At 44.1% G+C, this 16,638-nt stretch overlaps 1 protein-coding gene across 1 annotated transcript; it reads left to right on the plus strand.

Annotated features, from left to right (window-relative positions):
• The first annotated feature begins 1,124 nt into the window (after positions 1–1,124).
• On the plus strand, positions 1,125–15,308 carry etfa (electron transfer flavoprotein subunit alpha). The gene is made up of 12 exons (XM_062546688.1): positions 1,125–1,261; positions 2,225–2,374; positions 2,718–2,799; positions 2,923–3,005; positions 4,734–4,833; positions 6,002–6,112; positions 7,621–7,722; positions 8,333–8,401; positions 8,793–8,875; positions 12,117–12,182; positions 13,160–13,240; positions 14,769–15,308. The coding sequence occupies exons 1-12, from the start codon at positions 1,223–1,225 to the stop codon at positions 14,799–14,801; spliced, it is 999 nt and encodes a 332-aa protein (XP_062402672.1). The 5' UTR covers positions 1,125–1,222; the 3' UTR covers positions 14,802–15,308.
• The last annotated feature ends 1,330 nt before the right edge of the window (positions 15,309–16,638 follow it).

The raw sequence follows: 16,638 nt of genomic DNA on the forward strand, positions 1-16,638 counted from the left end.
TAACTCGTTTGTCACAACAGGTTAAGGATGAGTCAAGAAGAAACAATAAAGCACATGCAGAAAGGCAAAGCAGACTGTTTTCTAAACAGTCCAGCGCAACCCATCAAAAGCCAACGCTTAATATATGCTCAGTCACTTGCGTCGAACCTCACCTCTGACATTGACCCTCACCCGCTGATAAATGAAATGTTGCTTGTAAACTTGTTGTAGCCCAGCCCAGGCTTGTAGAAGACTGCTTTGTTAAGGTTTCGTTGATTTTACGTCTTTCTTTGCCGGTCGCATGGTCTTTCCATCACAACATCACCTATCAGTCTATCCAGGAGTGCAGCTGCCACGGTCCGCTCTGAATATTGTCTTGCCTATGTGCTTTGTCAAATTCTTGATAAAATAGTCCATATCTTGCGGTTGGAATAAAAATAAATAAAATAGGCTAAAGAAAAAACGGGATAAGCTTAGCCCATGGCTTGACCCCTCAAAAATCACAGGTTATTCAAGTTCATCCTCCTGAACTAATTTAGAGGGTGTTTTTGTATTAGCCTATTATTATTATTATTATTATTATTATTATTTTAACTCTTTTTTTTACCAACATTGCCAACAATAGCCTACAGTCCAAAAATGTTAGACCTAGGCCTAGCCTATGGGAGTCTTCTTCTAGCCAAATTTAGTAGAAATGTAGGCATCATTAGCCTACGCAGTTTAATCTGTCATCCTACCCCAATTTAACTGGAAAAATGTTGAACATAAAATAAATAATAATAATAAAAAAACATTGCACCGAACGACATTACTCCACAGAAAATAAGACGCAAAACACCCCATTCTAAACTGTCTGAGTTTGCCAGCGCAATAGGCTACATCATTTTACATTATTGGTAAGCCTAAACTTGAACATTTTGACAGTAGGCCTACATGTTTCATCAGATTCAGACTCTCCTGGCTATTTTTTTTAGCATAGGAGCGGCCTGTCATTATAGCCTACTTCTGCTTTAAAGAAACCCTTAATATTCACAGGATGTATTGATCAACAATATTGTCTAAAATAAAGTTTATTCACCCAGAATCTTTCATAATAATCGGCCCACGGTTTAAGAAATCCGTAAAGGAAGTGACGAAATCCACGCTCTTGTACTGAGAAACGCCCCCTTCATTACAAAACTTATTTTGTTCAAGGGTTACTGAACAGCAGGAAAGGGCAACTGGGTTGTCATAACTGGTCAGCATGCTGAGAACCGTGAACAAAACAAATTTGAGGCAGTTGGTAAGTTAAATGAATGTATTTAGGCTACGACATTGCGCATTAATGACTACTGGAAGTACAATCTTATGCGTTGTCGTGTTTAGTAGGTTAGCTAACGCTAGCTAACGTTAGCGAACAGTGTCTTGGAATTTACCTCAGATGAGCTAATGTTGTGGGTGATTAACAGTTCTGGTAGCTAGCCATATTGCAGGGTTACTTCCCATTAACGTTAAGCGGTACTTTGGAGATTGAATGAATTAACCTGCACTCCCAATTACCCTAACTTAGCGACATGTTGCTAGCTAACGTTGCTCTCAAAGCTATCACCTGCTAACTAATGTTAGCTTGTTAACCTCAATTTAAGGTTGGCTTGTCAGCAAGTCGTTTCAGTGGTAGAGCTGTAGCATTGATAGTTCCCGTAAGCTGTAGTTTAAGCTATTTTGGTGATGTGTAACGTTAAGTTACCATAATGACAAGTAGGCAGCGTTATAACTGAGCTAGCCGTCAAGTATGTCTACACAGGAGTTCACCTGCATTGTAAACAAAGCGGAGGAATTGGTTTCGTAACCTGGCACCTTTCCCTTGTGTCATTTTTGACCCGTTGGTTCCTTGCAAGCTTAGGGCAACGCAGATCAGTGATTGAATTGTGATTCTTCAAGGAATCACAGTAATCTGTATTGACAAGTCACGATACTGACCCCAGTAAGTTAAACAGCTGTTTTCTCAGCGGTCACATGTCATAACTAACATGCAGTCGTGTTGCAGTAGCTGCTAGCTATCGGTGACTTAGCTGGAACCAGTCAGAACAAGACGTATTCAGGCCTCGGGCAGTGTAGTCTGGCTGTGTGCGCCTATGGTGCACGGCATTAGGGCTAACATTGTCTGAACTTCGATTATTTGGTTTCGCCCACAAGTTTAGGAGGTTAGGCCTGTGGCGTGTACCTACTGACTTTAGCTAGGCTAACTGTTCGACCTTTCACCTAGACTGGCCTCATCCAGCGATTCCAGAGTACGCTGGTCGTCGCAGAGCACAACAATGACACCCTGACACCCATTACCCTGAACGCCATCACAGCTGCCAGCAAACTTGGTGGAGATGTGTCCTGCTTGATTGCTGGAACAAATTGTGCAAAGGTACGGCTTGTTGAGCTGCAGTTAAAGTGTTTCTTACTAGTGTTGTGTAACACGATTTCTTGATATAATAAACACATTCCATGACTGTCTTTTCTGACACATAAGATAAGAACTGGCATACGCTATTGCTAGGACATCCACTAGCTTCATCTCAGATGACGTCTGTCAATTATGCATCAATGAGTCAGCCTGTCAATTAATTTAATTGTCCAAATGATAACCTCTCAGTGGTTTGTAAATCTCTCCTGGTTCGTTGAACAGCATTTCCAGTGTCAAAAGTGTGTTTGTTTATTTGTTTATTTATTTATTTATTTATTTATTTATTTATTTATTTTTATTCCAGGTTGCTGAACAAATTTCCAAAGTCAAGGGTGTGAATAAAGTGCTGGTAGCTCAGCATGATGCGTATAAAGGAGCATTACCAGGTATGTCACATTTAACCATGTAGAAGGAACATATACATTTTCATGATTCAGCAATTTTGTAATTAAAAAAAATGCAGTGTGTGCAGATGATTTGATATGATTTGTTCTTCTGTAATATTTCAGAGGAGTTGACCCCACTCATCCTGGCAACCCAGAAGCAGTTCAGTTTCACACACATCTGTGCAGGTGCCTCTGCCTTTGGAAAAGTAAGATAGTGTTGTAGCCCACTTCCTTGCCAATTTCTTTTTCAAACAGATCAGATTTGATGTGTCTTGGCGCTCTGTTTCTGGCTATGGGTGAAAAACCTGACTCTGGTTTGGGTCTTGTTTTGTGACCCCGTGCATCTGTATTTGAGGCCAGGTGGGATGTTGGGCGTCTCTCTTTGTAACATCGTGCAACACTTGAATAATTGGAAATAATTTCTTCTTGCTCCAATTGCTCGTTAGCCTGACTCTCGCCAGACCCTTGTAGTTCCGCCATGCTCCACCAGAGGCGTTTCGCTGAGCTCCACACAAGGGTCTGGACGCGAGGGCAATCCAAACCCCTGTGCCAGTGCTCAAAAAATGAGCAACCAATCAGGAGCGCCGAAGCGAGTGTTTGATTCAAATAACAATGGCGGCACGCAGCGAGGAGTCTTGTGCTGACATTGATTCTGCTATTTCAACCGTTTTGTCGAATCTATCACGTATTCATTCTTTAAAAGATTAACAGAGAATAGTTTTGAAGACATTTACTGGTGGCAAGGATGTTTTTACTCTTCTTCCGACCGGGTTTGGCAAGAGCTTGAAGAAGCCTAGCACGTCATTCAAGATAACAGGCAAGTGGTTTATCAAATCACATGCGAGGATGTTTTACAAGGACCCGCCTTCAGAAATACATCTCCTATCGAGAAGTCCCAGATCCTTGTGTGAAGCAGACAGCGAACTACAGGATCTGGCGAAAGTCAGGTTAATTGCTCGTATGCATCTGTATAGTCATGCAGCTATTCCATGTGTAATATCAGCTTTGTATTAATGGTAAGCTGCACTTCTCTGCTAGCAATATAGCATCCCCTGGGATAGTTGCACAAATGCAATTTAAAAATGTATTAATAAGGGTATTTTCTCTAAGAGATATATTTAGAAGGCTTGATTATCATGCACATTACTTCCTGTACCACTTGGAAGAAGTCACAAAGTTCATAAGCTGTCAACTTTTTCCATTGGCTCGAGCAGGACCTTTTAATCAAATGGAAAAGCCTTTGCCTCCACCAGTTGCTTCTGCTGTGAACTGAAATTAATTCGGTTTCTTTTTCCACTTTCGACTGTCTGCCCCAGCCCTCTGAGGCTGATGTCTGCATATAGTGATGCACAATTCGCTCTGTAATCTGTCTTTCCAGAGACAAACTGTCAGATTGTGGATCTAATGGTATTTAAATTGAATTGTAAGTGCATTAAATCAGTATCTTGTGTTGAACAGCCTCTGACCAAACAGAGATTGGTCTAAATTTCCCCCCACGGATAAGACACAGCTTAAGTGAAGGGTCTCAGACCAATGGGTTCGGTTTCATATTTATTGGTAGTTCAAATTCTTAGATTACTGCCATTTGGACATTTCTCACTTAAATGCTTTTCAGGGCACAGGGCGGGGTGTAATGTCATTACAGGATATTATTAACTTCTCAATGCATCCTTATTTACTGTGATGTAGGGACACTTTGAGATGCACAACAACCTTTTTTGTGGTTGTTTAGAAAGCATCTTCAGTATATGGTTTGTTGTTTTCTTCGATGTAGTTGTTGATGTTGATTGTGTTGTGCTTTCATGATGGGTGTGTGTGTATAGGGAGTGGTAGTTTCTTGTGAATTTTCGTGAGAATTTTACAACCACAATGTCTGTGTTTGGAGCCGTTTGCCTCAGAGGATTTTAACTGAGGATGTCTGTGGTTGTTTTCAGAACCTTCTTCCCAGAGTAGCTGCCAAGCTTGATGTTGCTCCTATCTCTGACATCATTGAGATCAAGTCCCCAGACACCTTTGTGAGGACCATCTACGCAGGTAACGAAAGCAAACAAAAAAATCTATAACCTTCATGTCTTTTTTTTGTGCCGGTCACTTGTGCAATGGTTATGAAAAGAAATCCAGATTTTGTTTCGCAATATTTGTTCAGCGCCAACTCATTCCAAGCTCTAACTGGTTTGAAGCAGGCACCACATGATGCGACGGTTAGACAAAGATGCACTGTGTCCTCTCCAGCACTGTTTTATGCAACAGCAGCACGTAGACTCCTTGGTTTCCTTAGGTTAGCTTAGATCCTTTTGGTTGTCTCTTGCAGATTCAAGTTTTGTAGAAGCACAGCAAGTATTAGTGTGAATCTGCCATCATGTGTGAAACTTGGTATACCTAGGAAAACAGGAAGTTGTCATTTGCATTTGACATCTGAATGAAAGTATTACAGTACTTGTGGGGAGATTTAAACTGAAGACTAAAGGCCACAGATGTTGTATATCCCACTCAAACAATCCTGAGTCCTCTTTTCTGCAAACATGGATTTGGGATTGACTTTAAAAACTATGCTGTTGTTCGTCATTTTTTTTTCTTTCTTCAGTGCAGTGTAGATTTGACTAGCCGTTCTCATGCTTCATATGAGATCAACATGCAGTAAATTCATGTATATGCGTGTGAGTTACACCGCCTGCACTGAGCCCAAACTTGAGCTCTCACGATTGTTTTATTGGTAAGCCCAAGGGCTCAGTGGCTTTTTCCTATACCTAAGCAATAATTATGTCCCCAAAGCCTCTTCCTCCCATCAAATTTATAAAAATACATGAATTATAAATAGCTCCAAATGATATTAACTACTTATTTTTTGGCAAGCGTGTTGGACTGTAGGAAGAAATATGAGTCAGCCCGGGCTTTCTGTGAAACCTTGTTTGAATGCATTTGCAGTGGGCAGTACAAATCACTCTAGCCTCACATCACCATAAATTGTGTTCATTATTGATTGGAGTCATATGCTGCTGGCATTTTTCATTTTATGTTTTAGCACATTATATGCCATTTATGCATTGCTCAGAAGTAAAATCTAAACATTTCCTTCTTCACTTATTATTTGAGCAGAGAGCTGGGTATTTTGAATCACTTCATTCAACTTTCTGGCCATTCCCCGCATATTAGAAGCCGAATGAAAAATAGTTAGGTATTAATAGTTGTGTTTCCTTCGCAGGGAATGCCCTCAGCACAGTCAAGTGTAATGAAAGTGTCAAGATCCTGACGGTCAGAGGAACATCATTCGAGCCTGCAGAGATGGAGGGAGGCAGCGCGGCGTCCGAGGAAGGTGAGCTGCAAGGCAATGAGTCACTTCCGTGCCAACTGACCGTGACTTTGATACCACAGATGACCGAATACCCAGTCAGGAGCTGAAAAACATCAGGAGCTGAGATTTAATGCAATGATGCGCATCAAAGGAGAGCTAGGATGACGGTATCAAGATCCACCGGCTGCTCTAACTAGACAGAGTAATAGTTAGGATTTAAGTATCCTTCGAGGTTGAGGGGAGATGGTGTTGGTAATCCCATCCCAACACTGAATCAAACTCTGATTAGTGCCAACCTGGCAATACTATCAGGACCTTGGGAGAGTTTGAGAATTGACTCACCTCCTCTGAGTTTAAATAAGTCTTTATTTGTTGTTTAGTATTGGCAGTAAACGGTTTGCGCAATGCTTTAGCGCCCAGTTTTTGCGACGGCCCCTGGAGTACAACTCCAAGCAGAAAATGCGTCTGATGTAATCAACATTTTTATTATTTTTGGTGTTAAAATATGTTTTGATAACATTTACAGCGAGAAAGTTGTATATTTGTTATTTTCACGATCTTCATTCTGTCATGTAATCTTTAGTTCAGTCATGGTTAAGATAAGGACAGATGAGTCAGTGGTTGCCTAGCAACAACAACAAAAAACACAGTGAACTGATTTGTCTACAGTAGTCTTCACAAAAAAAATGGCAGCATTGTGTGCCTCGCGTGCGCAAGCAGCAAACAGTGCCCTGTCTGATCTCGCCCTTCACATGGCACCAGTGATACAGTTCCGCTGCTCTCAGACGCTTCCGCTGAATGCATTGACGGACACACTTCATCTTCACAGTGCATGGGCTTACGCCATCCGCTGTCGAAATGTATTGTGGTTGCTTAGTGTTGCTCCCGTTGCCTCTGACAAAACGTGGCAACGCTTTTCGACGTTTGCTGCACCAACGCAGAGCATTGCAGGTGGCAGCCAATCAAATTACTGTCATGCAAATGAGCATGAGATGACACACAGAATTAGATAGATTGTCCCAGATGTATTTGGATATGAACGTAATTTATTCGTTTTTTAAATGCTTGGATTTTATAAAAGTTAGCTAGAAATAGCCCCTATGTATTTAATAAAGCCCTCATTGTAACCCCAAAACACCTTGAAATGTTGTGAGGTAACCATTTAACCTTAGCAACTTAGCAAGCTAACTGCCCTCCACTGCCTGCCTGCCAGCTAACCATAGACCATGCCATAGACTGTATAATATAGGTCTGGTAAACCCACTGGCGAGCGAAATGCAAGCGTTTGAATCGGGTGTTAGATTTCTTTCTCAGCTTAGTTGCTTTGAATTCAGAACTGTGTATACTAGTTATATACATGACCCAGGCCTGTAGGATTTAATAGACTGGCTTGTTTAAAAGTTGGTTTTTAATAGATTGTAAAGTCAAAGTCAACAGAGAAGTTTTAAGACCTGTACATGTCTGTGAGGGTCTAGGTTTTATTGGCTCCTTTGATGGTCCTGTTGTGTTTTTGTCTGATGTTTTTGCAGTGTCTCCATCCTCTCCTGTCGGAGTGTCCGAGTGGCTAGAGCAGAATCTGACCAAGAGCGACCGCCCAGAGCTCACCAGCGCCAAAGTGGTCGTCTCAGGAGGTGGGTGCTCCCTTTATCAATAGTCCCAGGACAAAATAAAGACAACAATTCACGTAAACCAACAAATATCCTGTCTAGTTAGTACCTGTTCGAGAAAGCTATTACTAAACTAGTGTTGTATACAACAATCAGATATTTCATTTGTATTTTGTATAATTAATAGAAGTTGAAATGCATGAAATTATAGGTAGTTATGATAATTGAGTAGCAGAGTGTATGTAAAGAGTTTTAATAAAATGCTGCTAGTCCACAGTATGGTGAACTCTGGGAGAATTAAAATGGCCACTTAGAATTGCTTGCAGTTTTTGGATTTGTCGTCCCCACTTTATGTTAGTGCGCCATTGATGATGTGTCAGTATTTATGTTTATATAAATTGAATGCCTAGCTGGGTGTTTGGTTATTCATTCAGCCATTGTATCAAATGAAAAGAAAATCTCATTACATCTGAAAATGGATCCTATGTGTGTCATATTGACATATGACCAATCTGATCGGGAAAGCACAAATCAATTTCTTGAGATTGCCAGGCAGGCCTTATTGATCTGTAGACAACCCTACTCGTGACAAACTGTAACCTGATCCGCGTGTGTCATGCTTTGCTCATAACAGGTAGAGGACTGAAGAGTGGGGACAACTTCAAGCTGCTCTATGACCTTGCTGACAAACTCAACGCCGCAGGTACTCCTCTCAGATCAATCACTTGTACTTCTCCCTGCGCCGGCATCGGGACCTTATCACCACTTTGAACGTGCATTATTTTCTTATAAACGCACGGCGCGTTGTTGATTATCCCTTACATAAGACCGTCTGTAACCGTGTAACCATTGAATGTCTTTGAGTTTTTTTTCTGTTAAGTTACAGTATATTTGACGGTTATTGTACTTCAGTATGTTGATATACAGACGGTAATAAATAGTTTGAGCTGACAAGCGAAGTACGAGTTGAAACAGAATTTCTTTTCTTTTTTAAGACTAGAAGGAAATCCTTAGTGTCTGTACCGAGATGGTTTCTGCTCAGCTTGCTAATGTAGGCAGTTGTGCAGGTCCTTAACCAGCTGATATGCCCGCAGTGGGAGCCTCCAGAGCAGCAGTGGATGCTGGATATGTCCCTAACGACATGCAGGTTGGACAGACCGGAAAGATCGTGGCCCCGGTAAATCACTCACACACTCACACTCATACACGCATACACACACACACACACACACACCCTCAAAATCCACATCTCAAAATGCTTTAGCTGTAACGAGAGGAGAGACTGATTCCTTTGGAAGGTTATCAGCTCTGGTTATCCTTCAAAATCAATCTGCTTTGTCTTTAATCACTAATAAATGGCCTCCAGTTCAAAGCAAACACATTCACCCCCCCACCCCTTTTTTTTATCTTTGGTGGTGGGTGGGTCTGATAAAGATGGATTCTTGTTGCCCTTAGAAAAGGTTAATTTTCCATTATCCACTTCAAGTGGGACCTCCCTGCTGTCATTATCCACACATTAGGGCAGCCCAGACCTGCTGAAATGCAGTTAATGGCACATTGGAGGTCCTAAATGATTTACCAGGACCCATTAGTGCACCGACTGCCCCGATTGTCTGCCCAGAGCTGAAACCAGGCAATTTAGCCCAAACCCAAGCGTCTCTTAAATGTTTTGACAAGCTGTCACGTGTGGGGCTGCTGTGCATTCATGTGTATGCAAAAACAAACACCACCGCTATGAAATATGAAATCAAACTGAACTGCGGTGTCTTTTCATGTCTGTGACCTGGTTTCAGCCCACCAATAATTGCAACGCTAATTTGTTAGCTATCATTATCATTCTAAAAAAAAAAAGAAAAGATTTTTGGTGCTATATTGTGTTTTCCCACTCATTTTATGACTAAAATAGCATGGATTATGCTGCATGCGTCTGTAATAACTTTGGAAATGGTTCTCATTTTGGAGTCGTTTCCACCCGGTAGGGAATAAAAATGCCTCTCAAATAAAAGATAATTTTCCACCCAGTAGTCAAAATGCCCCCCCAAATTGTCAAACACACAAGTACCTGGATCCAAGGCGTGTTGCTATGAACATAATTTTAATTTGTTCAATTTAATTTCATGAAATTAAATGATTAGATTAGATAATGTGGTTGGGGTTGAGGTGTATTTTGTTGATGGCAGGTTTAGCTGAGAGCTCTGTGCCCGTTTTCCTGAAAATCTTCAGTGGCAAATATCACCTGCCAACAGTCAGTGAATTCTTCATGAGTATCTATCTGTTGTTAAGGCAACCGTCCCGTCTGGAGCATTTTCCTCTTTGTAATGTAAGCTGATTTTGGGTGTGTGGGGGGGTGGGGGTCCAGCTGAAGGATGGATGCGCGCATTTTCCACATTTGGACAACAGCTTGGGAATGTTATGGATAGGTTGTTGTAATGTTATCTGTGGTTGTTTGTGTCAGCCCCCCCAACCCCCTGCCACCCCCCCATACCCCCTGTTGAGGTGAACAATGGCTGTCCTTCTGGAGGCCCAATCTGTCCACTTGTATGGAATTTGTTATTCACACCTCTGGAATATGAGTGCGCAACTGCCGTGGAATCTCGAGTTACGTATATGACCTTTTTTTTTACGAGTGGTGCGGAGGGTGGGTCGGCTACATATGGCGGAGCACGGAAAAAGTTACTCAGAATCTCGCGTTTGCTCCAGAAGACCGGCTCCTACTGTTTCAGCCCGTCTTGCATGATGGACGACGATTGGGAGAGACCAATGTGGACCAGGCCACCGTGGTTGGCATGCCACAATTTCTCTCTCTTCTTTCTCTCTCAGTCTCTTTTGTTTTCCTTCAACTCCCCAACATTTCATTTCCCTCAAGATGGAGCGCAGCGCACAGCCCCGTTTGAGTGGCGGCGGTAGCGCGAGCGGCGGCGAGTGTGCGCGTTGCTCTGCAGCTCCGCCGCTCCGCTGTAGTAGCAGGCCCAGCTTTTAGGCTCGGGCAGACTCGTGTTCACAAATTGATGCTCTGCTCCTCGGAGGCCGGCGCAGCCACATTAAACAGCACTGAAATATTCATATGGAAGTGCATTAAGCAGAGAGCTACTGATGTGCTGCCTCCCAAGGGGGCAGGGAATGAGAGGTTTGTGGGGGGTGGGGGGGTGGGGGGGGTGGTGGCTGTGAGGCTGGCTGGGTGGTAGAGGAGTAAAGCTGTGGGGAGAAGGAGGGGAGTCTCGCACCAAGCGCTCCTCCTTGAACTAATTGCGTGGCCTGGCTGACCTCGAGGCCTTTGGAAACGCTGTCAACAGGAGCACTCCCATTGGTGCTTGTTTTGCTGTGCAGTCAAGTGTGTGGACTGGGTTGGTGGGGCAGGGTGCTTGGAAGTGTCGGGGGGATTGCTTGACGGTTACCCCTCGACTTGACCTACCTTTTCGCTGGCTCGCTTCCCTGGCCTCTCCCTGTTTGGAAAAGCGCGAAAGCCATTTACGATGGTATCAATGTTAAATGCGAATTACTGCAGTTTTCCAGGAAGTTGCATTATCAATGGATAGCTGGCACGTCTGGATAGCAGTTCATCACATAGCAATCATGCAACATCAGATCAGTCTTTTAGAGGGTGCAATAGACACGCTTTTCAGACAGCTTTCACAGCAAAAGGTGAAGCGTTCTTCGTACCACAGCCAGACTGGACGTCATCATCGGACTCAATGGACAACCACAAGCATAGGAGCCAGTGCCCAGACAGAAAAATCAGGCTTGGTGCTTGAACGGCGCACGATTTAGAGATGCAGCATACGGTAAACCTCATTGTCATCCCACAGAAACCCAGCTGAACCGCTCTCCTCTAGGAAACCAGCCCATGAGTTTTTAATCCCGTCTGTGGCAGACAGGCAGGCAGGCAGGCAGGCAGGCGGTGGTGGTGGTGGTGGTGGTGAGGGAAGGAGACATCCGTCTCCTGTGGCCCTCTCCCGGGTGTTTCCAGCAAGCCTTTGCTATTAAATGACTACTGTAGGTGCAAAGCACATTTGCCACGGATGAGATCCGGCCGAGGAGAAACACTGATTCAGTGGAGCAGCTCTCGTTTTGCTCCCCGTCCACATCTACACGAGGGGAGAGGAGGAACGAGAGGCTAAACCTCGCTAATTGAACCCTGGCACATTTTGTAGCTGCCATAATGTTGCCTCGGGCACCGAGCAATTAAGGCAGTTCTCAACACGGCCCTGAATCATCTTTAATTAGGTCGCTCAAGTGACTCATTAAGCGAGGCTTTTAAAGATCAATTTGCGATTACGACCGGTGCTGGAATTGCTTTTTATTTGGGTGAAATTAGGTTCAATTGAGCGAGATTTTTCAGATGTCTTAAAAGGCGCTGATAAAAATGTGTTGGTTTAATGTGGATTTTTCATTTAATGTTTGCTTTGCTTCTGTCTTAGGAGCTGTACATCGCCGTGGGTATCTCAGGAGCTATCCAACATCTGGCTGGAATGAAGGACAGCAAGGTAAGACCAGAAATCTGACAATTTGTTTCTAAAATGCTTCTACAGAGTGTAATCTGAAATATTTGGGACAAGTGACCGTGACCGTTTTTCTCCCGATTCGTAACTTTAAACTTCAGCAGCAACTGCCGTGTTGAAGTCACACATTTCAGTGTTGCTTTGAGGGGTGTCTGTGTCAAGTGTTGAGGAAACCGTATAGCATCTACTTTTAGGACTGCAGTTTTTTTGGACGCACAAGAATGCATCACTGCCCCAGTCCTCCCGAACTGCACTGAATGCGGAAATCTTCATCTGGCAGAGAGAAAGCTCCTGCTGTCGCCTTGCCAACAGTCTCTTTTCTGGAGTGTGGAGACGGTGGCGGGCGCGCTGCGCTCGCTCTCTGTGCCCATGTGTGGCGTGGCACGGCGTGGCGCAGAGTAGCGCGCTCCTTCCTCACTGCGCCCATGAGAAACCAACTGAAGGAGAGGAACGGCAGTAGAGTGCCATGTTTCTCTCTTTTTGTGTGTGTGTGTGTGTGTGTGTGTGCGACACAATGTATAATTCATCTGCGTTTTCTCCTTAACCCTGCCTCAGCCTCAGCCACAGACTGTTTTATGCCATCACAATCCATCAGACTGCTCACCTCTGAAGAGTGGTCCCCGAGATTCACTTACCGGCTCGGCCATATGTTTCCATAAACTCCGACCGCCTCCCCTCCGCTCAGTGTAACTGTATAGTTCTTGTAAGAGCGAGTTCTATTGCCCCCCTCCACCCCACAACCCAGGTCATTGTCTCCTCCAAGTTCTCTTCTGGTGGTTGGTTGTTGGCTTGTCTCGTCTAATTTTTTTTTACCTCTATATTTTTTGAATGGCTTCACTACTTTCATTGCACATTGCGGCCTGTGCTCTGTCCCAATGTCACTATAGTGAGAGGTTGTTTCAGCGCGGTTGTCTCGCAGAATTGTGAAGTTTTCTGTTTTTCTCCTCTCTCCCTTTTTCCAGACCATTGTAGCCATCAACAAGGACCCAGAGGCTCCCATTTTCCAGGTGGCTGACTACGGCCTGGTCGCTGATCTCTTCAAGGTGAGCAATCTGTGCCTGGGGAGGGTCTCTCTCTCTCTCTCTCTCTCTCTCTCTCTCTCTCTCTCTCTCTCTCTCTCTCTCTCTCTCTCTCTCTCTCTCTCTCTCTCTCTCTCTCTCTCTCTCTCTCTCTCTCTCTCTGTCATGCTTTCTCTTGCGCGCTCTCTCTCTCTATTGCTCGCTGGCTCTGTCAGTTTTTTTTCCTCTTCATCATAGATCTATAAAAATCATCTTGGGCAACAGCAGTCTACCTCAAACATGCGCTGAATTAATAACACCCCTTGCTCAACCCAGACCCATCCATCAGGCCCAAATGACTGAAAGAACTTCTCATAGCAGTCTCCTGGCCAGCAGGCTCGGGGCAGGTTCCAGAAGCATGGGCATAAAAATAATAGAATACTATGTTCAGTATTTCCCTGATAAATTTTGCACGATGCATTATTCCACCTAATGGAAATGTGTGTCTGTTAAATTATTGAGGTCCTGAATTAATCAGTGGAGAGTTGGGGCAGCGCTGCAGACTACTCTTGAGCGAGGGAGAAAGAAATGGAGGGAGAGAAGGAAAGAGAGAGTGAGGGGGGAGGGGAGAGGAGGGAAAGAGAGAGGAGAGAACAAGCGGGAGGATGGGAGAAAAAGAACCTAAGGGAGAGACGGAGAGATAAAAAAAAAGACCACTTCATTTTGACCCTAAGAGTAAGTGATCGTTTAACATGAGCGTCTCGGTGTTGGTTTTCACCCGGGCTGGCTGCTGGCACCGTTAACCAAAACCCTTTACACGCTCAGCCAACTCCTGCAGTGTTTGGGGGTGGCACAGAGGCACGTGGTGCCAGGCTGCTGGCCTCTACCTGCGGTGGGCGCTGGTTGCGGCCTGTAAGAGTAGCCGCCTCTATTTGCCCTTGTTTGTCCTGTCCCTCATGTTTTATGCAGCAGCGCTGGGCAGCCGTCGCAGGCCCAGGTGTTTGAGTAAAGTTCATGAAAGTGATTGGTAATGATAGCCAATTGCAGCAGAGCTGTGACCTGCCCGTTATCGGTTTACATGTGATCACTCCTCAGATAGCTGATTAATATGGATTGGCTTTCTCCTCTTCCTCGTCCCGGTAAACTGATCCTGGTGGTCACATAATCGTGTGATGATAAAGTTTCCCAGCCCGTTCTCACAGCACGATGCCGTAACTTGTGCCTGTGCCGCACTCCAAACCACCGCCTCCCTCCCACCCAGCCCCCACGCTAACGGGGCTGTGGGTTATTTTAGCCCCGCAGCACTACTAGGCTATCAAAGCCGCTTGCTGCATCTGAATCTTAATTAATTGGGACACTTACTGTGAGGCCAACGGGAGCCTGGCTGCGGTTTTATGTGAACCCCATAGAGGTCATTCCCACACGTGAACTTTTATTTTGTGGGACAGCGGAGAATTCTATACGCCACCTGACCACCTGTGTTCCATGCTGCAGACAGACATGACGACTTGAACCTTAACCCTGTTTTCCTGACCCCCCCCCCCCCCCCCACCCTCTTTCCCAACCACTACAGGTTGTTCCAGAGTTGACTGACGCTCTCAAGTGATCTGCGCCCAGCTCTGCTGGTTCACTCTCTCTCTCTCTTTTGGGAGAGAGGAAAAGAAGACAAACCTCTAAGATCTAACTCTAAACAAGCAACATTTGCCTTAAATAGCCGCTCTAATGAAAGGAGTGAAATTTGCAACCTTCGTGCTGTCGGTCACCGCTCCTTTCTCAAGATCTACCCACGGCCAGTCAAAACAGCATATCAGTACAGCAGCTTTGTTTTAAAGGGAGATGGGGGAGGAATAAAGCCTTGGACCTGATGTGGCTTCTCATTTGTCTTGCTACATATTTTATAACTTGTAATTAGATTGATGTCGTCATGGTAAAGACGAGTGTGTAAACTCTTCCCCAAGTCTGATGTCGTATTTCTGCCTGCGTCTCTGTTTTATTTGCCTGGTAACTCAGGTTCGCGTTTTTCTGATGGCCCTAAGCCCTCTAGATTGTTTAATTTAAAATAAAAAATAAGTTTTGAATGTAGTCTTTTATTAATAAAGATTCTATGAGACGATTATGTGGCAAGTGATGTGGTGATTTATAGCATACTGATAGTTTTGTCCTCTTTAATCAGTAACTTTAAACTTGGTTAAAGCACAAATGTTACACGTTTGTTTGAGTGCTCTTTACTTAAATCTTTACGACAAACTACTGATATTGGTATAAGAGATAATATTTTTTGATCTGTTAATTACTATAGAAGATTATTCATTTAGTATGCTAAGACTTTTTTGTAGAGCCCATGATGCTGGTGTTGAAGGCTACTAACCTTGTTTAAACCTTTATACATGGAATAATAGTCCAGTACTGTAGAGTCACAACACAAATATGTAGAAAACAAAATTAAGCCATCATAGGGGATGATGTGATGGATAAGTAAACACCAGAGAGCCTGTTGAGGTCATGAATTTATCAACTTTTATTTGCTTGACAAGAACTTCGTTCTGCAGTTGAACTCCTTTTGTAATTGATTTTACAAAAAAATGCCTATCACAACACAGGGTTAGTCAGCCTTAATCAAAAAGCAGGTAGATCTTCTCCAAAGGGTCATGCTTTAGGGTTAAAGTTAGGGTTATGGCAACATTCTCTCCACACTTCCCTTAAAAATCCACCAGAAACACTTTCCCCCCGAAAAAGTCCCTCGATCATTCAAATTCCTGGTTTAAAAATACTTGAGTGAGCACTTTTTTTCTTTCTCTTATAATTTTGAATACAAACGTTAGCATCAGTAATGTAGAAAGGCAAAGGTAAGAAACTGGCTGAGAACACAGCCCAACACACATTTGAACACAGATCAAATGTACCCTGCAGCAGTAGGAGTCGCACGACTGTACTGTACATTGTGTGTGTGTGTGTGTGTGTGTGTGATTCCATCATACAAACTCAAAGTAACCCCCTGACCCCCCCTGTCCCATCCTTAACACACCCCCCCCCCTCCCCTTTGACAAGATGGAGTGAAAACAATTGAATGTTTCCTGCAACACTGAAAATGAGAAAAAGAAAGAAAGGAAACAAACAAACGCTGCCTGAAAGGTTTTGAGTATGCCCTGCTGCTGGTTTCAAAACGGTGTCGTCTTCACGTGAGGACTCGCGGAGGAAAAGAAATAGTAGAAATCCCCCACGAGCGCCCCACAGTGGGTTGAATGCGTTCCCAGAGTGCCTCTCTCTCTCTCTCTCTCTCGGTACCCTGGGGACAAGTTGTGCAATATTGGCTGGAGTACCGCCTCGCCTCGCGCTTGCGCCCGCTCACGCTGCCCTCTCTCCCAGTTCAGGTGGCCTCGCTGAGCGGGTGGGGGTGGGGGTGGGGGTGGGGGGCTGTGCCTCTATCTCAAACCATAAAAAAA

This window comes from Sardina pilchardus, chromosome 10 (genome assembly GCF_963854185.1).
Source record: "Sardina pilchardus chromosome 10, fSarPil1.1, whole genome shotgun sequence".
Taxonomy (NCBI): Eukaryota; Metazoa; Chordata; class Actinopteri; order Clupeiformes; family Clupeidae; genus Sardina; species Sardina pilchardus.